Source organism: Catharus ustulatus, chromosome 5 (assembly GCF_009819885.2).
Source record: "Catharus ustulatus isolate bCatUst1 chromosome 5, bCatUst1.pri.v2, whole genome shotgun sequence".
Classification (NCBI taxonomy): Eukaryota; Metazoa; Chordata; class Aves; order Passeriformes; family Turdidae; genus Catharus; species Catharus ustulatus.
The window spans coordinates 45,401,517-45,425,750 of NC_046225.1; the positions used below are offsets into that span (position 1 = coordinate 45,401,517).

General features: G+C 41.0%; 2 protein-coding genes across 4 annotated transcripts in view; one reads left to right on the forward strand and one right to left on the reverse strand.

Moving 5' to 3' along the window:
• The window catches only part of MICU3 (mitochondrial calcium uptake family member 3), a 62,926-nt gene extending 49,891 nt beyond the window's left edge, over positions 1 to 13,035 (reverse strand). For 2 of the 3 annotated variants that reach the window (XM_033059744.2, XM_042779254.1), the window contains exon 1: positions 12,178 to 12,468. In XM_033059744.2, coding sequence (XP_032915635.2) covers positions 12,178 to 12,468 — 291 coding nt within the window. Of the gene's footprint in view, positions 1 to 12,177; positions 12,469 to 12,739 lie in introns of those variants that run through there. The other variant, XM_033059742.1, reaches the window with a different exon arrangement.
• A 4,936-nt stretch (positions 13,036 to 17,971) lies between these two features.
• On the forward strand, positions 17,972 to 22,359 carry FGF20 (fibroblast growth factor 20). Its single transcript, XM_033060432.1, has 3 exons — positions 17,972 to 18,281; positions 20,474 to 20,577; positions 21,252 to 22,359. The coding sequence occupies exons 1-3, from the start codon at positions 17,987 to 17,989 to the stop codon at positions 21,495 to 21,497; spliced, it is 645 nt and encodes a 214-aa protein (XP_032916323.1). The 5' UTR covers positions 17,972 to 17,986; the 3' UTR covers positions 21,498 to 22,359.
• Positions 22,360 to 24,234: the final 1,875 nt, after the last annotated feature.

Here is a 24,234-nt window from a genome sequence, read left to right on the forward strand (position 1 = left end):
CCAAACATGTTGGAAAATGTCTACAATGGCTACTGTAGACAGCTATCTGTCCTAAGAGATAACTGTCCTCAAATACAAACAAAAATTGGTTTCCCAAAACCATTCTAAGAATAGACTAGAATAGATTTCAGCATTTACAAGCAAAGACACATTCATACTGAGTAGTCAAAGACCTAGGCTCACTTTTCATCAGCTTTTCAAACAAGATCCTTAAAAAATAAAACATTGATGAGATTACTGCAGTTAAACAAAATTTTACATCCTCAGTTGTAACTAGGAGATTAAATTTTATTTGTAGAAGAGAAACACCAAAAATGAATGTGTCTAGAAGAGGTCAAATACTTTCTATTTGAAAAAAAAAAAAGATGTTTTATAGGGGAGTCTTACTACTTAATACCTTATCTGGGACATTTTAGCCAGCCTTCTATAAGGACAAAAGACTATTGACTGTGTATTTCTGTTTCTGGACTGTCTCTAGTACTTTTGAAATCATTGCTCCATGTGTGAAAATGTTCTGTTTCAACAGACAAACCTGTCATAGAAAGTAAGATTAAGAAAAAGGTCAATACAATTATTTAATTTTCAGTAGAATGCTCTACAACTATTCTGCAGTTCTGCTTGAGAAGCAGCTCTAAACCAGGGCTTCATGTTTTTTACGATTTGCAAATGATTACCAAATTAAATGTGGGGAGAAAAAAACAGTCTAACAACCAGACCTACAAAGTCATCTTAAAATGACAGAAAGAAGCTGAATTATTTTCTAACATACTCACATGCAAGACAAAATATTTCTGTCCTATCTAACTGTTTTAATATTTTGGTCTTACTGATCCTTCAGTAGTCCAATGGCATTCAAACTATGCCTTCACGTAGGAAGTACACAATTCAGTTGTTTTGACAGAACTTGTAGTGACACAACTGATTATCCCTGTATTTGAACTTTAATCATCTATCTCTTTTTTTGATACTTATGTTATCACTATTACAAGCATGCTCATGAATAGTCAGGTTGCAAATACAAGTAATAAAACAGTATTTCCGCAAAGTCAGTTTTCAGAAAAGAAACAGCTTCAAGGCCATATTACACACACTATGTATAATCAATTGTTACTAGTCATAATCAATCATACACAGTCATGGAAACCTCTAGATAATGTATCTCAAATCTCATTTTAGTTTTGTTCACTGTCAGTATTTAGAGAACATGTTGAGATTCTTTGCTCTCAAGAAATTCTCAGTCTCAGGTACCACTGCTTAATATTTTGCTCAAGGTGCTCAGAAAAACATTTGCTAAATTCTCAGACACATATTTCAACATTATCTTAAGGACTCTATGCTACTACAAGTATAAAATAAAATGGAATTTTAAAGACATGCTTAAAATTTACACGTCAGTACTCAGGTCTGCAAAGCCTTAATTTCTGCCTCATATTTTCAATCTAATTTCCCTCCAGCTATGTAGCAATGCCAATATTTCATGCTCTGGCTCAAATTCATTGTAATCTGATATGAATACAGCCTCCCCCCACAAAGAGGAGTACCTCCCTAAAGGCCCAATACCTGCATGACCTTGCTCTGGTGCTTTATGTTCGCTTTTCCTAGAGTCAAACTCTGTAAGGGAACTGGTCTGACTGTGAACTTTCCTTTTGGTGGTGTTATTTTTAGGCCAGGTAGAAGCCTGGATCTACCACAAGAAAAGAGTTACAGTAATTTCACGATTATAAGCCACACCATTTTGACTAAAATTTTGGTCCGAACCTGAAAATGCGGCTTATAATCACGTGTGGCCAATATATGGATGAAGTTCAGAAATTTGCCAACCCAGAAGTGCGAGCCTGAAGCAGTCCTGAGCCAAGCCGGAGCCCGCCTGGCCCTGGTGGTGGGGCAACGGCGAGCCGAGCCCGCACAGCCCCGAGCCGAGCCCTCACGGCCCTGAGCTGAGCCAGTAAACCCCGCGATCTCGCGATTCTGTTACTAATTGGTAACTTCGTGAAAGTTGCACGCAGATCCTCGCTGCGAACGAAAGTGCGGCTTATAATCTGGTGCAGTTTATATATGGACAAAGAACGAAAAGTTGCCGACATCCGGACGTGCAGCTTATAATCAGGTGTGGCTTATAATCGTGAAATTTTGTTTCAAAACCTAGGCCATAGGAGTTTACAGATTATGAAAAAAAATAATACCACCTGTTCCAGCAGCAAGCTGCACCTACTTCAAGTGAAGGAAAACTGTGAGCTTAGCATTATTGTATTCCAAGGAGTGAAAACACCACTTTATTTTGAACTTGGTGGTTTTACCTGAAAGAATCCAAACAACTTATTTCTGCTATTGATCCAACATGAATTTAAATAAACGCAACCAAGGCTTAAGATGTATTGGATCACTGCTCCATTCACTAAATGTCCAAATAAAAGCAAAGTTTGGTTGCAAAAGACTCCAGGCACACAATTATCAAACTGACAAATAAAATTTTCTTTGGAAATAATATTATTTTTTATCCAAATTTCTTCTCAGAGCTTTACTGCTTCTATTATGGTTAATAATTTATGAATCATGCAGAACATTTTCTCTTGTATAAAAGTCATAATTACTGGGAAGTAACAAATATTCTAATTAAAAACAAGGACATTCTAAAGTATTACTTCAATTTCCACTTCTTCAAGCATTCATTTAAGAAATTCATCTCAACACGTAACAATGAAATATCATCTGTTTTCCCCAACATCTGCAAATGATAATGCAGTGAGCAAGTGTGAAAATCTTAGTGACGCCAATTGCTCTTGATTGATTAATTTCATATTTATACCCATCTTCAGCAGTCTTACTGCAGTAATGGACACAACAGGCACATCTCCAGTGAGGAAAGGCTGAGAGAGCTGGAATTGTTCAGCCTGAAGGAATCCAGGGAGACCTTACAGCATCTTACCAGGACCTACAGGGGGTCTGCAAGAGAGCTGGAGAGGCACATAGAGATGGGACAAGGGGGAATGGCTTTAAACTGAAAGAGGGTAGAGTAAGATTAGATGCTAGGAAGAAATTCTTTACTGTGAAGAAAAGAATGGCGGTCAGACTCTGGCATAGGTTGCCCAGAAGAAGCTGTGGATGCCCTGGAAGTGTTCCAGGTCAGCTTGGATGGGGCTCTGAGAAATCTGGTCAAGTGGAAGGCGCCCCTGTCCATGGGTGGGGGGGGGTGGGGGGGGGGGGGGCGGGGCACGGGTGGGAACTAGATGATCTTTAAAGTCCCTTCCAAACCATTCTAGGATTCTGTGAACAAGACACAGAAAGCAGATGTTGAATACCTCAGAGAAGGTACTGTCGGTGAAGGAGTGAACAGGATTCACTAGGTTTCCAATTTCTATTTGAAGTTTCAAGAGTTTATCCAGACTAAATCTCTGTAATTAGCAAGTATTTTCAAAACCTTTCAGGAAAGCACATCTTTCTGACAAACAAATGGAGGTGGATTTTTTATGCTACACGTTTACCAATCCTCTTGGCATCATGTTTACTAATTGCTATGATCTGGTATCATGTTGCAAATCTCTTTTAAAAAACAGACATATCCATTTCCATCACACAGAAAGTCACAAATCTCCTAATAGCAGTTTTTCCTTAATTTTAGACATAGCTGCTTATCTCTGGTTTACCTGCACATGTACACTGACCTGCTTTGTTATTAGAAATATAATGGGGAAAAGTCCACAGCTGAAACCAAGAATCTAGCTGGTAGACAAACCTTCCATCCTTTCAACTTCACAGCTCAAGAAGAAAACAAAAAGAGGCAAGTTGGAAGCTTATAAGAACTAACAACAACAACATATTCTCTTTTCCTTATTCTCAAAAAATTTTAAGTTGTAACTAAACAGTTGTAATCAAACAACTTATGGTTATCATCCTTCTGCCCTTCCTTCCTCAATTCTGGTACCTGGTTGCTCCACATTTCACCCCATCATCCTATGCCATACTCTTGCAGCAGGACTGCAGAGAGAACACACCTGTTTTGGGTGTTTAAATCAGCTGAAGAGAAAAAATTATCTTGGCCTATTTTCCTGTTGTTTCCTAACACAGAACAGTGCTTACACACACCTAATTTTCCCATGAAGGATATTTCAAAGCCCTTTCCAGGACAGATTAAATAGATTCAACATTTATATACAAACCACACTCGGGCAAAGGAAACAGAGGGAAACATTTTTTATTGAAACAAAGTAAGTAGAAATTAAAATGAAGAACAAATAGTAATTTGGTACAGGACTTCTCTGAAGGGAGAGCATCATTCTTTCATTGGGTGTGCTGTTGTCAATCTAGGCTAAAAACATTACAAATAGCCTAAAATATCTGGGAAAGGCCTCAAAAGTTTCGAATTTATTATGCAAATGAAAATATGATGATAATGCTTTCTCATTAACATGTTTCAATGATTTAATATACAGCAATTTCATTACTATAAGGTACACCGGATTATAAGGCGCATTTCCAGGTGTCAGCAAATTTCCTAACTTTGTCCATATATAAGGCGCACCAGACTATAAGGGGCACTTTTTTTTTGCAGTGAGGATCCACGCAAAAAAGTAATTAATTAGTAACAGAATCCCGCAATCGCGGGGTTTACTGGAAGGTGTTCAATTTGCAAACATTTTTCACGGATTGGTGTAGCCTTTAAACGCAGCCCCAGGCGCCCTCCATGTGCCGCGGGCCCTGGCACTCCGACCTGCCGTTCTCCTGCACCCTGCAGCCACCCCTGGCGCCGAGCTGCTCGTGGCTTGCGCAGCTCTCGCTGCTTGTGCGGCTCTCACTGCTTGCAGCTCTCGCAGCTCTCACTGCCCGTGGCTCTCGCCTGCTCATGGTCATTTGATTGCGAGCTTCATGTTTGCTGCTGCGCAATGTGAAATAGAAATTCTTTTGAGATCCCTTCAATACTTAAACTTTTTTATATACAAGGTGCACTGGATTATAAGATGCACTTCCGGGTTTCAATCAAAATTTTAGGCTTTAAGGTGCACCTTATAGTTGAGAAATTACTGTAATTACTAAAATCTTTTCTGCAAGTATTTTATTTAAAGAGGGCCACCTGCAGCCCTACTTGTAGTGATAATACTACCACAATGTGTCTGAAAGCAGTAGTCCTTTGCACGTGAGGGTATTTGTTATGGACAACTGACATTTTTAAGACAATCGACTTTGAAAGCATTCCTTACAGAACCTCTTCAAAGTGACCGTCCTCAGTATTTTCTCCCTCTATTCACAGCAAAAATGTCAGTGAAGAAAATACAGTCTATCAAGCAAATTCAGCATTCAAAACCCATTCCCGTTTTGGGTTCATCTTTCATGTACTGTGTCTATCAATAGAGACAAGTCAAAATGCCCTGAAAAACTGGAGTTCTCACCAAAGGTCTCCATGTACTCCTTGAAGTTCCTTGAAGCATGGGCTAATGTCTGTTTCTGGTCCCATGTCCCATGTTAATTTTGCTGGCTGCTTACCTCAGAAACATTTCCTTTCAGAATCTGGTATAACATGAATTAACCTGTATGGCCTTCCAGTGAAACCCCTGCAATAACTTTACATTGTCATAACACAAGGCCTAACACAGGGCACAAGCCCACACTAACACTGAAATAGCTAAAATTTTGCAGTAGTTATGACACTGAACTATGTGAAAATATAAAAAAATGGCAATGATATGGCCCAAATTCACTGGGAATAAAGTGAAGAAGATAAAGCAGTACCTCATTACTCTTTTTATTAAAAAACACAAAAGAAATGTTGTCAAGTGTGAGTCTTGTGTAACATCAGCAATAATTCAGTTTTATTCTGTGACAAAATATCTAGTTTTCTCATAGAGATAAGCTTAAATACCAGATATAGGACTTTTAGAAGTTAAAAGTTTGATGCCTACAAGCTCTGTAGAAGTAATCTATAATAATCCATTATTGAAACCCAGAATAACACTCCAATTCCCAGATTCTGAGAATATCCACAAAAAGCGCAAAATACTGTACAGAACAAGTAATTTAAAATATACATTGTGTGTGCATGTGAGGCAAAAAGCTCCAGCAGTATCACATAAAATCTCACAACTTTATTCCAAGTCAAATCAATGTTCTCTTCTTTTTCCAACTGAGATAAAGGAGAGTATTTTAGCTAAAGAAGCCAACATTTACTACTAAAGGTACATTTTGCTTGCAGTCAAAAATATGTTTGCTACAGTAGTTTAATCTTTAATTTATTTCAAGTGAGTAACTTTCTTTGAATTTTTGTTTGCAAAGTAATCTGTCTTCCATCAATGAGAATCTGTGCAAATTATTAAAATACAAAGGTTTTCAAAGCAATGCTGTTCTTAACTTCCTTCGTTTATATTTGACTTCAGGCTTATTTAATATGCTCCCATGTAGATAAAAGTAGCACAATTCTGTTTTCATGCTGGGTGGCCAAAAGGTTAACTGTCAGGTTCCCACTGTGGGAAAATCCCAAAGTAGACAAAATTGTTTTGATGCTTACTGAAGTTTTATTTCTAGCAGACTACTATGATGTAGCCAACAATTCTGTTAGTTGATTCCGCTTCACTGAGATAAGGACATTATTATATTAAAATATTTATAAGCATAGGCAGTTGGAATGTGTTTAAAATGCTGTAAAAAGGGCCAAGTTCAGATATAACTATGTTACAGGAAATCTTTGGAAAAGAACCTTTAGTCAGTATACCAAGCCCCATATATTCATATACTTCACTGCACACAACACCAAAACACACTAATAGCTGGATCTGTTCATCCTAAACATGCACCATTCTTGTTTAACATTATGAGGAACACAGAATTAAGGACAAAAGGTAAACCTTCCTTGTCTTTCAGCATGGTTCTTGTTACAGCTGGCAAGTGGTATCCTTCTCAGGATTACGCTAGTAAGGAGCTTCAGGTGTAATCAGCCCAAGAGCAAACCATCTTCATACATTTGGCAATTGCACTATGGCATGAAATGCACAATACTTATGAAACAGCATTTGCTGCAAGTGGCTTTTGGAAAAGTGATGCTTATGCATCTTTTGGAACAGCATCCTCTTCGAACAGGCAGGAGAGCCTCCTCCCTAGGGGAGTAGCCCTTACTTTTTGGAGGTAAAGTCTTGTTCTTCATTTCACAGAGATGGAAATACATGACATCATACACTTAGAAATGTGCTGCTATGAAAACACTTGATCTATTGAGTATTCTCACAAAGTAGGAGCTTGACAGTACTGCTGAGATACTAGCAGAAAACCCTTTGGAAACACCTGAGGAACACAGCTTCCTTCTGGAAATTAATGTGCCCTTCAAGAAATGTGATGAAGTATGTGGTCTGTGTCTGTCTCTCTCCGCCCCTCTTTAAATTTCTAAACCATCTCTGAAGGAAGACAATCTCTGATTCACAGAGACTATCCCCTCAAAAATAAATAGAGGCCTAGAATTCACTACCTTTACACAATGACAACATGATTACATAAAAAGTCTCTCAGAAGTACAAAGATGCATCATTGGTATTTCCAAGACCATTTTAATAAGTTTTACTGATGACAGTGAACTTCTGGAAGTAAGGAACTAGAAGACAAATATTAATTCCTCTGAGGAACTCTGTCACTCTGTCAAAATAACAGTTCTTTCAAACAGATTCTTGCTCTGCAAAACCATCTCCTAAGCTTTAAAGGAGCTGTTTGCTATCAGAGCCCTCCCAAGTCTTCACCGAAACCTTCAGACACAAAACTAGCAGCTCCGAGTGCAGAATTTTACTTTGGTTCTGTGACAGCACCCTGGAATTAAAACTGCCAGTTTATTATAGTGTCCAGTTATCATATATAAAGCCCTCAGGTCCAGAGTTATTCTCAGAAAGCATTTGGGAAAAGGTAATCCCAGTAGGGAGCTTAGCTTCATGCTGCTTCTGCAACAAATCTTACTTTCCAGCAGAACGCCTCAAGTGTTAGGCTTGGTCAAGCAAGTATACTTTTGCACTGATCCTAGCAATCAAATAGCCTGCAATCCTACAGACCCCATGTTGGTGACACATTTCAGAGCTTACCTGACTTTTGACAAACAGCATTTTCTTGCTCATCTGTACATAAACTCACAAATCTGTTGCTCATCAGGTTTCACACTGTAACAACTTCATAGAACATGGAGACAGATAAGTAGACCATTTTGACGCATTGTTTCTCTACAAGTCTCAAATACTTTTTTTTCCCCCAGCTAGCCTCAAATTACGTGCCTCATTTCTGAACTGGTCAAAAAGGTGTTTCATCAACATCTGTGTAATCATCGCTATTAGTCCTGGAATCTAAAACCTCTTTTAAAATTTCCTGGCTCATAAATACAAGAAGACAGTAGTAGGACAAAACAACCAACTATCAAGATATGTATGGTAACTTTATAGACTTACATATTCTGTCACTACTGCCAAGCATCATTTCAACTCAGTGACAGAATCTGAAGAAAAGTAAGCTGTAGGGACACTAACTGGGACTAGCGCAACTCTCAAAATACTTTCACAGGCCATATGAACATCATCTGGAAGCAGGTGGCCTGCCAGAAAAGAAAGTTGCACTTTGAGAGCCAAAATGTAAACTAGGTTAACCCCTGTTTTTTATTGTTTGGGAATATCAAAAAACTATCCCGCTGTCCGCTGGAGCTGCCTGGATGAAACAAGAAGACCACTTCACTTATTACACTTTTACAAATATTGCTCTGAAGAAGCAAAAAAGACATATGGGAGTTCAATATCAGGTATTGTACTAATTTTGGCTGGGATAGTTAACTGCCTTTATAGCAGTCAGTATGGTGCTACATTCTGGATTTGTGACCAGAAGTTGCTAACACAGAGATGTTTCAGCTGTTGCTGAGCAGTGTTGACACAGTGCCATGGCTCATTCTGCTTCTCACATTGTCCCACCACCAAATTGTCTGGAGGTGCACAAGAAGCTGGGAGGGGACACAGCTGGGACAGCTGACCCCAACTTACCAAAGGGAGATTCCATACCATACAACAATTGTGCATGCTAGAAAAAGCTTTGGGGAAGACAGAGAAAATGGACACACACATTCAGTGCATTTGTCTTCCCAATTTGTCTTCTCCATTACATGTAATACAGCCGTGTTTTCCTGGAGATGGCTGAACACCTGCCCACAGAGAGCAGCGAATCAATTCTTTGTTTTGCTTTATTTGCATGACTTATTTTTCTTTGTTTGTGTGACCTTTACTCTGCTTGTTACACTGTTTCTATCTAAAGCCACAAGTTTTCTCACTTTTACACTTCCAAGTCTCTTTCCCATCCCACTGATCCCAAGATGAGGGAGTGGCTGTGTGGTACCATGGGGTGCCTGCTGGCCAAGGTTAACCACAATGCTAGAGGTGAGACAGCCATAACTACCCTGAATATCTGAATACTTTACACTGTGATACTGTTTTCAGTTATAAACTCACTATGTATTAACCTTTACAAATGAAATTATTCCTCATCAATAAATGTTTTGGAATAGATTTAAAAAAAAAAAAAAACACAAAATCAATGTGAGGAGATAGATTTTCCCACCAGAACATTTACAAAAATTTTATGACTCTGTCAAATCTATGTTTATACAAATCCATATGTTAGGGCTGTCTATATCTGAAAGGAAAGGATTTCAGGTTTTGCAAGGGCCAGTCCCTTTACTGTCAGTACTGGGGTCTTTTTTAGTGGTTATTCTGTCCCCCAGGGGTGATGCAACAAACATTCGTAATTGCTTCTACCAGCTGCTGTAGACTGACAGCAGAGACACCACTTCCTGCTTACAATGATCTAAGTAAATGGCATTTGGGAAAAGCATGGTAGAACGATTAAGGAAGAAAAATGCAAATGAAAATAGAAGGATGAAGTAGAAGAGTGTGGCTTGGATCGAGGGAGGAAAAAGAAAAGCCGTTGCATGATTTGTTTCAGTGGAATGAAAAGCAGCCTGAGATTGGAAATGAAATGGAGAATTAGGGAAATGGGAAGGTGGGGTAAGGATACACCTAGAAAACCCAGAACACAGTGCAAGACTTCAAGCATCAGGAATAAAGAAACAACCAAAAGCAGTTGGAGAGGATTCCAAGATACCTGAGCCTTCTCATTCTTTGTTGGTCAGTACCTGCTAAAACTGTAAAGATATCCTAGCAAAACATCCATCGCAGGTCCATCAAACTCATCTATACAGAAGCTGCAGGTTATCATTCTCCAGTGATTACTCTAAACACACTCTGCAGTAGATCCAAGAGTTCCAATCTTAATCCTAGTAAGACTGACACCTTTATGAATTTTTATGACACAATTTTCTACTTTCAGAGTTATCAGACTTTTTAAACTGTTACACACTATTAAAGTTGAAAGCTCAGCACTCAAAATCAGGAATTATAAAAGTTACTGCCACTCAGGCAGCACTAATTCAGCCTTCTAACAAAGGGTGTTACAATACAATACCATTGCCGAATATCATGAATACCATTCAACACGATTTGAACACAATATTTGCATCCTTTTCTTCCATCTCTGGAGACGTTTTAGAAATCTGTAGTGAAAGAGTTGCTGCTCATCAAGGGTCTAGAGGGCAATTATAGATGGATCAGAGATAGAGCTCATGGTCAAACTACTCATGGTAGTTCCCTGTCCAGATTTGCTTTCAGACTGTGGTGTTCCCCCACAAGCCACTCTGTAGAACAAGAGTCTATATAAAAAGCACAGGAACCTACTACCTCAAACCAAAATTTCCACAGCTATTTGATCCTCATTTTTAGGGGGTTTTAATGGAAACATACAACTGTAAATCAATTAGATCAATCATTCAAAAATAAAAAAACCTGCAACATAAAAGTATTATTCTCAGATGTCAGTCCAGATTTAGCTCACACAATATGAGTGGACATATTTCAAGATAATCTTTCAAATTTTCTGCTATGCAAACAGTAACCAAATTAATTAGTGCCCTTTTCCATACAGAAACAAAGCACTTCAAGACAGTGTTTGTCTTCAAAAAATAGGTATGCATAGGTATTACATTTTATAATTTTTTTCATTTTACATTAATTAAAATACAAACTTAGTTCTTCATTTTCATCCTCAATGTTATTATAGTGATGTGCATGAAAATTCATAATCATACATCCAAGTAAACTCATGGACTTTTCACAGGTACAGCAGCAATACTTCCCTTTAAAGAAAACTGACCATTAAGACTGGCTAACTAAAACAATATAAAGTTCAGTCAAATCAAAACACTATGAAAAACTGAAACAGTTTGCCTTCAGTCCTGTGTGCCACAGCAACACACTCCAGACACAAGACCATGAATAATCAAAAATACCAGATTAAACTTCCCTTCATAAAGGATGCGGCCAACAGAGTCTGCCTTTCAGCTAACGATGCAGGGCAAAAGGGCAAACAACATTCGTACTTAGGCCTCCACTGCAAAAATGTAGATCCTGTTCTCAAAGGCAGTATACACTAAACTTGGTATAGAGAAAGCAGGCCATTTGCACCACTGAGTTCCAGTCTTAGCAGATGCTACTCCGACAAACTGCCTAATCACAGTTCTTGACATATTTAAATGAAGAAAAAAAAAAAAAACCAACCCACAACCCTATGATTACCATACGCTACATAGGCTGTGGTGCAGGAGTTCATCCTTATCACAGGAATGTTCGTTTTCCAGGTTAACATCAACTGTTTGTCGTTACCTCTGGTTACTCAAGTGTTGTTTTCGCTAAATTAGTCCAACTGAACCTTTGTCACAATGCTGCCACTTCTTAGGAATTTCATTGTAACCCTTTCGCTCTACATGAAATTTCATATTGGAAAGGTAACTGTCCTAAGTACAAACCGAAACTCAGGGTTTGCCCTGCCAGGAGCTGTTCCATTTGCAAACCAGCGTTTCCCAATAAGGAAAGACTGGACCAGGCCAGCACCGGAGGCGAAACGCGGGGTTCACGCTGCGAAGCGCAGTCAAGACACGGCAGTGCCCGCGGCCGCGCGGCGGTGACAGCCCGTCCGTCCCGACTGTCACAGCTCCTGCTGGGGCCCTGCCTCGCCCCCCGGCGCGGGGCTGCCCCACGCAGGGTCACCTCTGCGCCACAGCCGGGGCAGCGCCCTCCCGGAGAGCCTCTCCCGGCAGAGCGGGCTCCCTGCGCGGGTCGCGCACACACCTACCGTCACCGTCTCCTTGGCAGCGGCCGCCACGGGGATGGGGAGCAGCGCCCGGGCCCCGCCAGGCTCGGCGGCTGCCGGCTCCCGGGAAGGCTCCCGCCGCCGCTCGGACAGCCGGTACCCCGCGAACCCAGCGAGAGCCGCCCCCGCCACCGCCCAGCCCAGCTCTCGCCGCCACCGCCGCGGCCCCGCCGGTGCGGCCCCGCCGCCGCCCCACAGCCGCCGGGGCGGCGGAGCGCCGGGCGCGGGCCCCAGGCGGCGGCGCCAGCGCAGCAGGGAGCGCAGGGCAGCCATAGCCCCGCTCCGCCCCAGCGCACGCCGCACCGAGCCCCCGGTGCCGGCAGAAGCCTCGCGAGAAGCGGGGAAGGGGGTGGGGAACCGAGCGGGCCCTGCAGTCCCCGCCCCGCGCCGCCGCCGGGCCGCCCGCGGGCGCTGCTCGCTGCGCCCGGCTGCCGGGACAGGCGGGGCAGGCGGGGCGGCAGGCTGGGCCGTGCCAGCAGCGGGGCGCGGCCAAGCTAGCGGAGATGCGAGGTGGCCGGACCGAGCACGAAGAACCGGAACGGACCTGGATCCGCGCAGTTTGAGCCCAAGCGCCCGGGCAGGGTGATGCTGGGAACTGCCGTGAGCGGGGCAGAGCGGTGCGGGCGCCTCGCTGCAGTTGTGCGCGCACAGTGGGTGCTGCTTTCATGTGCCCCAGAGCCTCACCGCGGTACTCCGGGGCCTTGCTCACGGGGTGTGCCGCACGATGCCGCGATGTGTCCTTGCCATGATAACAGCCTCTCCTCTGACATTCCTGGTGACAGGTAGCTTCCTTAGCATAACCAAGAATTAAAGACCCGTTGAGAAAGATGAGCATGGTCGTTTGTCTCTACTTGATGCTGATGGGCAATAAATCTTTGTCAGGCATTTCATGTTAGGGCATTCTTCCGTGGTACAACCTGCATCACCACCTGTATTATCTTGGAAGTTTATAAACTGCACACAAATATTTCAAAACACAGCACACCCTATGGCATTTTTTTGCAATTGTACAGTTTCAGTCTTTCTCTTCTTCATATATGTACATTTTCCCCAAGTTTCAGCCACTTACCCTTCCCCCCCCTCTAAATCTCTAATGACTTTTTATATTATGAGCAAGATTTCGGCAAATACACAAATGGTAACTTGATGCCTTTTAAGACTGTCTCATGCATTTTTAGTTACATTCAGTGGTGATATGTGTCAAGGAGTAAGTGTGGCCATGTTTGTCAACTGACAGTCTGTCAGATCACACAACTGCAAGCATGGCCAAGGTTGAGTTACCTCAGAGCTATGGCTGGAAGGGCAGGTATCTGGGCTGAATGATAGATTTACTGCATTTCTTTCAAAATTTAAGAATACTGTAAGCCAATTCATTCATCAAGTAATTCCCTTGACTTCATTGTTCCCAACTGTCAAAAACTATTTTTTAAAAAATAATTTACTGCTTTATTTTATAAACACTTTATATGTATGACTCCCAGGCAAAATCCTTGTCTGCAAGTCTGAGTTGCATCTCTACTAAACGACTAAAGGCCAATATGGAGACTAGCATTCAGGAGTTAAGGCAATAGTTTCTGATGCTTAGCATGACTGAAACATGAGTACTTTTCTTGCAAGTACATGACTAAGTATCCAGTCTGGAAAATTTTGTAGAATGTGTCTCTTGGATCTTATCTGTTCTAGCTACCTCATTAGGAGACATATTTCACCAATACAATTACCTTTTTCAAATAGTCTGCCTTTTTGGTTTGACTGGAAGAGAAACCACTTTTGGTCAGTGTGGTGTCCCAAATTAAACCTGTTAAGAGCTCATCAGTCACCTGAACTGATGAACCATGAGTTATCTCCCTCTACACACTGTTCCCTTGAAGTTAGTTAGCCACATTTTACTGACTTTTCAATAACACCTTTAGGCTAAAATTTCTTTCACTTCAAAAATCCAATTCACAAGTGCAACTACTTACACTCAGGTAATTCTAGGCAGAACTTCCATGGTGACGCATTTGCTTAGGAACAAGAGCAAAATTTATTTGTGCATCTAAAAACATAAGCTGAACATCTTGCATGCACAGATTCAGAAAGCATGTAATTTAAATAAATTAAGGTTGTTTTAATCCAATTATTCACTTACAGGACTAATAAAAAAGCTGTCAAATGAAGCATTTGAATGTTGATACATTGAAACAGTCTATTCTCACTGGATGTAGCCATGCAAATGTGTGCTCATTGCAATAGCTTCTCTGTTCCATTCTGCATATATAAGGGTTTATTCATGTGTGTCTACAAAAACAGTAGAACAGTAAAATCATGAATCTTAAAAAGCCCTATGAATTTTTGTCTTCAATTAAAGAAATAAAACAAAGCATGAAGGTGTAAGAAATGTAGAGCTTCCTTCCCATAGGAAAAAAAATCATCATTTATTTTACCTCATCTGAGTTTTCTTAAATAATTAAACATAAATATACATGCATACATACCTGCTACTGTATCTGTTCAGAAGAAAAAGCTTTCAGTGTTTTTAAAATCTGCATGTATTGCATTTTAAAGGCTTGACATCATTAGATTATGGCCTAATTCATACAGGGAGCCTTGGAAAGGTTCTTTTCTTCCTAGTGAATTCTGCACAAGGATACACCTTTTTGACTCAGACTTACAGTGCACTCATTCTAACTTGTGCATGTTCTGCTCACCTTCCTGAAAGCCAAGAACCATATTTTTGTGTCCAAATCTAGGAAGAATCTGAAACTGGCCATGATACATAGGTATCTCCACCTGGACATATCTCTTTGTGTGCTACTCCATGGGTTTTGTTCCACCAAATGTTTGCTTTCTCATATATTCATGAACCCTCCCTCTCCAGTATTGTATTATATCATTAAAAATTTAAGGGTGACACAGAACTGCTGTGAGGGAGTTCTAAAATTAACAAAGGTTCAATAAATTGTAGGACCTAAAGTTTCAAAGATAACAGAAGTTTTATAGATATGTAGATCGATCTGTCTCCATATATATATGCAGACTATCTATGAAAGATTTCAGTCCATTGCATTCTCCACTCCCTTGGGAGCCACTAGGTTTTGCTTATGACAACATGCTATTCTTAGGAAATATACAGTAATTGTATTGTCTATAGAAGTCCTAACTATGGAAATAAGTGCTTAGCCACATATATATTTGTTCAATGACACTGAAAGTGTCGTCTCTAGGAAGTATATGTAGAGTCGATTAGATTGTACTGTATACTTTAAGTTGAATTATGTACTCTTGTACAAAAACTCTTCAAAATTATTTAACTTCCCATGGTATAGTTTCAGAAGGTGCAAAAAAAAAAGTCTTTAGCGTTATCTTTTCCTGTCACGTGACTAGTGCAAACACACACGAAAAAAATCTTATCTTTTTGTACTTTATAAAACAGCATAACCGGTTTAGTTCCCAGACATTAAAGACTCCACTCAGCATAGATCGGTGTTATGTATTCCACTCTACTTTAAATGTTTCCATTATATAACAGGAAAAATTTACCCATAAGGGTCTTTCAATGTGTGGTGGCGGATGGCTTTTTTTTCTTCAAAATAACCCCGACCCTTCTCTACTGGAGACAGTGACTTTATCTGAACCATAGACCTCTCTACCATTTGTAGGACTCAAGGGTACTGTTTGGATCAGGAACAGTATCTGTATGGGAGCATCTTTAGGCTTAGAACAATATACCTCCTCCACTTAACTGTACCATTCTGGTGGATGTCCTGCAACCTAACAGCTGTGATGAACAGTTTGATCTTGACCTGCCAGTCATGTCAATAAAAATACTTGATGTTTGTTTCAAACGTTTTTGGTGTATTTGAGTAATCAGTGAACAGGCTATTTGAGAAATAGGTGCCATATAGATTATTCAACTTTGATCTATTTCTTTGATTTAGCACTACAATTAAGTAGATTTGCTTCAAAGAGAAAGCTCATTGGTTGATGTTTTACACTGATGTGATAATGTTTACACAGATGTGCTTTGAAATCTCGATTATGGTGGATTTTTGGGTCCCACCACATGACAGGCTCCTGTTATCTGAAAGGTAAAATAATATAACATCTATCTGTAACTGCCTTCAGAACAGGTCTGCCTGTGCTCTCCTCTGAGGTGATTTATCTGATCATTGTATTTAGCATTAATTTTTTTCAGTTTTAAATCCCTCCACAGTAAATCACTTGCTTTAAAGCAGCCTTTTTATAATTCAGGTGCACACAGGGGCAGTACTTAGGACTGCAGTGATGAAAAGGTGTCACATTACCTGCTTTAAAGCACCTGCCAATTAATTAGCCCTATACTCTCCATAGCAAATAAAGGTAAGCAGTCAAATCCATTTGATCTCTCAGATTTGGACTGTGACTGAAAAGACCATGAAGCAAGACGGGAGAACTAATCTCTCATGATTCTCTGCAACTTTTTTGTTTAAATGAAACCTTAAACCACCAAGTGATTCTCTTGAACTTTTGAAAGAATTAACTATGAAAGATCTTTACATTTTATACTCTAATACCATGTTTTAACATTGGCAAAGAACTGCATATCTTAGATGCTAAGACAGGTCATGTCATTTAAGCCTTAAAATTCATTAGACTTTACAGAAAGAGCAGGAAAGATGGCAAAAATCAACCTCTTAGATTTAATGTAGGCTTGTTTTACCATTGGTGAATATATTTTCCACCAAACTATATTTTCCTGTGTAACCTTTCTACTCTGGGGATGAAAAAAGTGCATACACTCATCTAGAATAGAACAACAAAGTCCCAAACTGATTCAAAACATTGTAGAACTACAATAGGGATTTTTCAGTAGATGATATTGCTAATTTATGATGCTCACAGACCTTGGCTAAGAGCCCAATGAAAAACCCCAAAGAAGATGGATTAGATGAGCCACCTCTCAGTCTTTCTTTCTTCTCTGCAAGTTTTGAAAATATTTATCCCAAACGATGGGGCTGCCCATTTATGCTTTTAAGACCTCCTGTCAATACCCAAATACTATAGATCAGTTTAGTGTCACATTAATGATAAATTAAATGCGAGGGAGAATTTGCAGAGGGGAAAGCACCTCCCTGACTATGCCAATTTCTTTAGAAATTCCCCTTCTTGTAGTTGAAGTGATAAAAGGGAAGCGTAATGCATGTACATTTTATTAGCGTTTTAGAAACAGAGAGTAAAACTGTCAGATCTTCGGGTTTTTTCTTTCATGTGTGTCTGGGCAGGTCTAACCCTCAGGTAACGCCCTTTCTCCTTCTTCCCTCCTGCCTCTCCTTGCACCTGTCCACGTAATGCTCCGGCAGCTCCCGCCCGTCCCCCGCTGCCCGCTGCGCTCTGCTCCGCGCAGGGGCCGCGCCCGCGCCCCCGCCCCCGCCCCCGCCGCGCGTGTGCGCGCCCGGCAGCGCGCGGGGGGCGCGCCCGGAGCCCCCTCCCCGCCGTCCGCGCAGATCAGAGGAAGGTGCGAGCAGAGGGGGAGCCGGTTTACAATTTCAAACGCGGCCTCCCCGCAGCGGCTTCATTAGCATATGTCAGGGGACCGCCGTACATATATATACACACGCGCGAATCTGATGAACAGCATCCCGCCGCCTGGCTCACACTGGCTCGGATCAGCACGGCTCGGCTCGGCTCGGCTCGGCTCGGCTCGGTTCCGCTCGGCCCTGCCGGCTCCCCATGCTTGGGGCTCCGCCGCGCACCCCCACATGCCCACCGGGAGAGGCCGGCAGCCGCTCTCCGCCGCCGCCGCGCCCTAGCCCGCTCGCCCCGCGCCCGCATGGCTCCGCTGGCCGAGGTGGGCGGCTTCCTGGGCGGCCTGGACGCCCTGGGGCAGCCGGTGGGTGCCCACTTCTTGCTGCCTCCCGCCGGGGAGCGGCCGGCGCTGCTCGGGGACCGGCGCGCCCCGGCGGAGCGGGGGGAGCGCTCGGCGGCGGCGGCGGCGGCAGCGGCGGACCTGGCGCACTTGCAGGGCATCCTGCGGCGGCGGCAGCTCTACTGCCGCACCGGCTTCCACCTGCAGATCCTGCCCGACGGCAGCGTGCGCGGGACCCGCCAGGACCACAGCCTCTTCGGTAGGCGGCTGAGCACGGCCCCGCGTGTGCGTGTGCGGTGTGGGGGTGTGTGCAAGCCTCTGTGTGTACCTGGGGAGCAGTCATGCTCTTGGGAGGGAGATGTGATGCCGGTGATGCTGGGGCAGGTGGATGAGTCCTTAGAACAGAAAGGTTTCACCCTCCGGCGTTTGACCACGGGGTCTTGGCCAGAGCAGGGTAAGCGAGGGAGAGCTGTGCATCCCAGGTGAGTCAGGAGATAAGCGTTGCTCAGCCTGTGCTGGGGGTCTGTAAGCACACTGCTCGACTTAGTGGGAATGGTCGAGAGTCAGACTGATCCTTTTTGTATTCACTATTGGTATCAGAGCTTCTTGGGTCACTGTGAAACTGTCTAGGTCACGGACTTGGGCATGCTGGTCCTTGGGCTGCATTAGTCTGCTTTGCTTCACAGGGAGTGAAGCTGAAGCAGAGGAGACTAAAATGCCTCTTTGATCAAGTGCTTTAAATGCTTCCTAGCCAGCTTTTCTGTCAATAAACCCAGAGGAGGTGAAGACAATCCCAAAACATAAACATTTCCTGTGATATGAGAGTAAATCCTAAATAGTAGTTGTAGAAGCTGGACATCCGAACAAACCTGCTGTTGTCAACCACATGTGAGTTTTGGTGTGTATTGATTCAGCAGTCATAAAAAGGTGATTACAGGGCTTCCTATCATCCTCCCCATAGTCAAAACAATCTGTTGGAATGGCTCTTAATTGCTTTTATAACACATGGATGTTTTAAGAAGTAGAAGAGCAGTAGTCAGACAGTTCTTCTCAGAAGGAAGATTTCCTACAGCATGTAAACATGAAATAAATCTTTGCTTTGAAAGGAAAATCAAGTTAGCTATAGATCTAACATTTACTGGACTTTTTAGAATTGTACTACCTTTATTCTACCACTGCTCTTGGCAGGTTTGTCTGATGTGGTTTCTTTGTGGGTTGTATCACCTGCTTATTATGCTTTCGGAAAAGAGTGGCTTTGAAAATGATATCAGAAAGACAAAATTACTCCAAATCTTTTATGGGACTCTGTGCTTTATGAACTGGAAAACTAGGGTGATTTATGTGTGATACAGTTTTTAATGCTTACTCTTTGTAAAAGATTTATTTTCTTTGCCGTTTGTTAACACAACTAAGTAACCTGCCAAAGCTCAATTAAAATTGAAAACATTTAAAATTATTGTATAGTCCAGATAGTCCATCAATGAGTGAAAATCGTCCTGCAATCATAAATAGTAAACAGACAAAAAATCATAATCAGCTGCTCTATTTAAAACTACTTACCTTGGGTTCAGTGTCTTTTTAAACATTTTGTGGTTTTGCTGCTGAATAGCAGTATCTTAGGTATGATTCTGGCACTGCTTTTTGAATCTTTGTTTACACTGTTAACAATTTCCAAAAAGCCAGTTCACACATTCCCTTTCTTTCATGTTTTGGATGTGCTGTAATCTCTGCATATCAATTGGTTAAGTATGTTGGCTTTGCCAAATTCAGGGTTCAAATAGTACCTCATGTCTCTAATACTTTATTAATATGTATTACATTTTTGGGCATATGTAATATAAATAATGTTATAATCCAAACAGTAGCAAAAAAAGCAGAATATTTTATGTACTTTAAAAACCAGCACTAAAGACAGCAAGTTGTGTCAAGAGGTGTGGACCCATATGCTAGATAAGATGTCTGGCAAATACTTTTCTTTTTCTGTGAGTAGATTCTGTTATATAAAATTCCCATCTGTACTTTGATTTCCATTCAAATGAACTAATAATGGATGTGTTTTTTTAAGATAACTATGTAGAAGTAGTAAAGTATATTTTCAGGTAATTCAAACTGATCTTTCAATATTTGAGTAGGAAGTTAGCAAATAGTGTACAATCATTAAAGACTTCAACAGCATGGTAATAATGACTTTAGTCCTGGTGCAGAATAAAATCCTTTCATATTCAATATTTTAAAAAAGTTTCTTAACTGGTGTAGGATTCATGTTCCTGGATGAGGTTTCTCAGACTGCTTTCCTGTGAGCATTGTGTATGTTTTCACATGGCTTTTGAGATTTCAGAGAAACTAGGCCACATTTACTATAATATGTGCATTTTCTACTTGTTTTCAACTGAGTTTTTGGCTGCTATGTGTTTTATGGTTACAAAATTAATTAAAGCAATTTCTTTCCAGGTATCCTTGAATTCATCAGTGTGGCGGTGGGACTGGTCAGCATTAGAGGTGTGGACAGTGGCCTTTACCTTGGAATGAATGAGAAGGGAGAACTCTATGGCTCTGTAAGTATCACTTTCATACCAGCTCATATCTTTAGGTTTTGGTTTGCTTCCTAACACAACGCAAACCCCTCAAAAAGTTCATCTCAGCTTTCAAAATGCTAGCATCTTTTCCTGTTGAAGTCTGTAATGTATTTTTGAAGTACACAATGTAACCTTACATACTTCAACAAAATAGAATTGCTTTTTACAAAACTTCTTTCAAGTTTTAAAACATCTTCAGATAAAATAATCTGTTTCTCCACTTCTTTTGTTGTAGTCAGTCCAGCTTAAAATGCGAGAAGTGATGCACACGACAAAGAAATATATAAATACCTCCTTTCTCTGTTACGTTGCATCTCTACCAAATCTCATTTCTAGAACAGTAGATACCCCAAGACAAAACTCTACATAATATAATTCCTGTAAGTCAGATGAGTTTAAAATAAATCATAAATAAGTTATGTTTACTTACAGTGAATGTTAAGTAATAATTTTTAAATCCAAAATTGTAGGTGTACAGGTCCAAGTTTCCAAACTCATTCTCAGATCTACATACTCTTCTTGGGTTTGGCTTGTTGACATTTAAATGAACTGTAAGGCTACACAAAGCCTAAAGCATTTTTTTTAAATTTTTTTTTTCATGTCTTTAAATGTCTAGTGACAACCTAACTTATTTTTCTTTTTTCTTTCTGTAGGAGAAACTAACTTCTGAATGCATCTTCAGGGAACAATTTGAGGAAAACTGGTACAACACTTACTCCTCCAATGTGTACAAACATGGGGATTCAGGGCGGAGGTACTTTGTAGCACTTAATAAAGACGGTACTCCCAGAGATGGGGCAAGGTCCAAAAGACACCAGAAATTCACACATTTCTTGCCCCGGCCTGTGGATCCTGAAAGAGTTCCAGAACTGTACAAAGATGTGTTAGGATACAGCTGAGGAAAGAGGCAGTTTTGGCAGAAAAGCCAACTGGAGCTGTTGCCCATGCTTTCATGGCAATGCCAGCATGAGGAACCTGCAGAGGTATAGGATGCTGGATGTGAAGAACCTACTTGGTGAAAGGCAAGCCTGTGTTTTCTAACCACTGGATTTAGGAGACAAAACCTTGAAGCAGAGCGTGGACCAGCCTCCTGAAGACTTGCTGCATGCTTTGGTAGCCACTCGCCACGGGGAGGTGGGACTTCTTAAAGCATAATGAACTCTTGGCAATTCTGTCTGGATTACTGTGGCCTGTAGATTAGCAAGAAACCATCTTCATCATATGGATGAGACAATGGCTGGGAGAAATGGAAATAAATGGACTGTAAAATAGTAATAAATCCTGAGAACTGTGTGCAAAGTTTTGCAGACTTCACTTTAGTGATGGATGTTAGATGTCAATACATAGTAGTCAAAACTGGAACATTTCTTCAGGATGGACCTATTTATACATCTCCAGATAGCATATATTTATTTTATATATTTATTTATTATAGAGTTTATTTTTTACTGGGATATGAAGAGAATACAAGCTCCTAACTCCAATGAGAAATCATTTACAGTGCCAATATTTACTCTGAGCAGTGTCATGATACAGAAATGACATAACCTAGCAATGCCACTGAATCCTGAACATTCATGTTTCATTGTTTATCAGTTACAGATAAGTTTATATTTTATGTGCATACCATTGCCTTGTAACTGTCCTCATTTGGAAAAGAATGTTTTGTTTTTGTTTTTTTTTTACTTATGAGAGTGCCTTACAGATTGTATTAAATTCAAATGCACATTGAAAAAAGGAATTAAAAGTTACTTTACTTTCTTTGGTGTACTGTTATTTTAAAACTGAGTGCCTCTTAACACACCATATGCAACATTTCAAACTTGCAACAATTGTGAAGAGTGTATTGCAATTATCTTGAAAGAAAAACTAATATTAGCTCTTGAAATCTTGATTCAAATCACAACATACTTGATGGTTTTTTGACCAAAGGATTTCTGCTATATTTACTAACATATAAGTAGTTATTCTCTGTAAAATTTTAATGTGGTATTGTCATGTTTTGATTATATTCCCTATCAATAGGGTTAAGGGCAATCCAGTTTGGAGTCAAAGTTTCAGATACTGCTGTATGAAAAGCTTCTGAGTGAGGGTTGTTTCTCCACTGAGTACAGAGAAACCTAAGAAGACAATTTCTTACCTTAATTCCTCATCTAGGAAATATTTTCAGCCTAGGATATTCTGTGTAAGCTGTCAGAACAGACAGAGCTGTGTCTCTATGCTAATACAGCTATAAAACAGGCATATCATACTAATTTAGTTCAGAACTGTCAGTTATGAAGCACAAACTCTTCTAAATATTAACTGACGGGGAAGTCTGCTCTGCAAGAATAAAAGGGGTTAATGACAGATTAATGATTTAGACCTGAACCCGCTGAAGCTTACTGTCACACAGTTGCCACCTGCATGGACCAGGCTGGCCTAGGAAAACTGCAGGGAAGGCAGTTCAGGAGAGGGCTTCTGAGGTGGTCTGTTGTTTCAGATGCCAATGCTCCCAGTGGGCTCCTACTCAAGACAACTCATTTGCATTCAGTTTTATGCAATCATATATGGTTCAAGTACTGCATGTGCAAAATTTATATGAAATCAAGGTATCAATGAAAATAATTTTCCAGTATATAGCACACTTGCTAGAATGTTGGCTGTGCCAAAACTTCTTCCAATCTATAGTGAGAAGTGGATGAGCATAGGTTACTGATGACACGTTGACAAAATCATTTTACTTTCTGCCAAATAGAAATGAAATGCAGATACACAAAAGCATGTTTCAGCACTTTGTGGCTAGCAATACATAACTTACTGAGATAAAAGGTTTCATGTAAATTTTCTGATAAAGGGGAAGTGGAAGATTTACAATGCACTGAAGACATCGGTAAAATTACATTGTAATTACCATAAACAATGATTTTGTGAGTGACATTGAGTCCCATTAGTAGTAAATCAATAGCTTAAGACAAAAGTATATGTTTTAAATAGAAAAATTCTTCCTCAGTGTCTTAAAAAGAAGTTAATTCTATGTAAATTGTGTAAAAAAGAAATAGCTGCTGCTTAGGAAATAATTCCCATGCATTTCTGGCAAACACACTCAGAGTTTAAACCATAGCAGGAATAATTCTCTGTCTTTGGATTACCAGTTTACTGTTCATCTTCAAAAATATATTGAAGATGTCAGGGGCTGTGATCAACCTTGTTATTATCATTGTGCATCTTTTTTTCACAGATATGACACAACCCATAACAGTAACTGAGGATATCTCTAAATGTTAAATATGATAATTTCATGATTACAAGCCGCACTGACTATAAACCGCATCTCCGGGTGCTGGCAAACATTTCGTTCTTTGTCCATAAATAAGCCGCACCCAACTATAAACCACTCTGTCCTTCGCAGGGAGGACCCGCGTGCAACAAAGTTGCCAAATAGTAACAGAATCGCGAGATGGCGGGGTTTACCGGCTCAGCTCGGGCTGTGAGGGCTCGGCCTGCTCAGGGCTGCCGATGGGGCCAGGTGGCCCAGGCCGGCGCTGCCGCTCAGTGGGGCCGCTGCTACCGCTGGGCTCACTTCCCCTGCTGTGCCGCGGCGGCAGGCAGGGACAGAGCCCACCGGCACCCGCGGCGGTGTCGACAGGCAGGGAC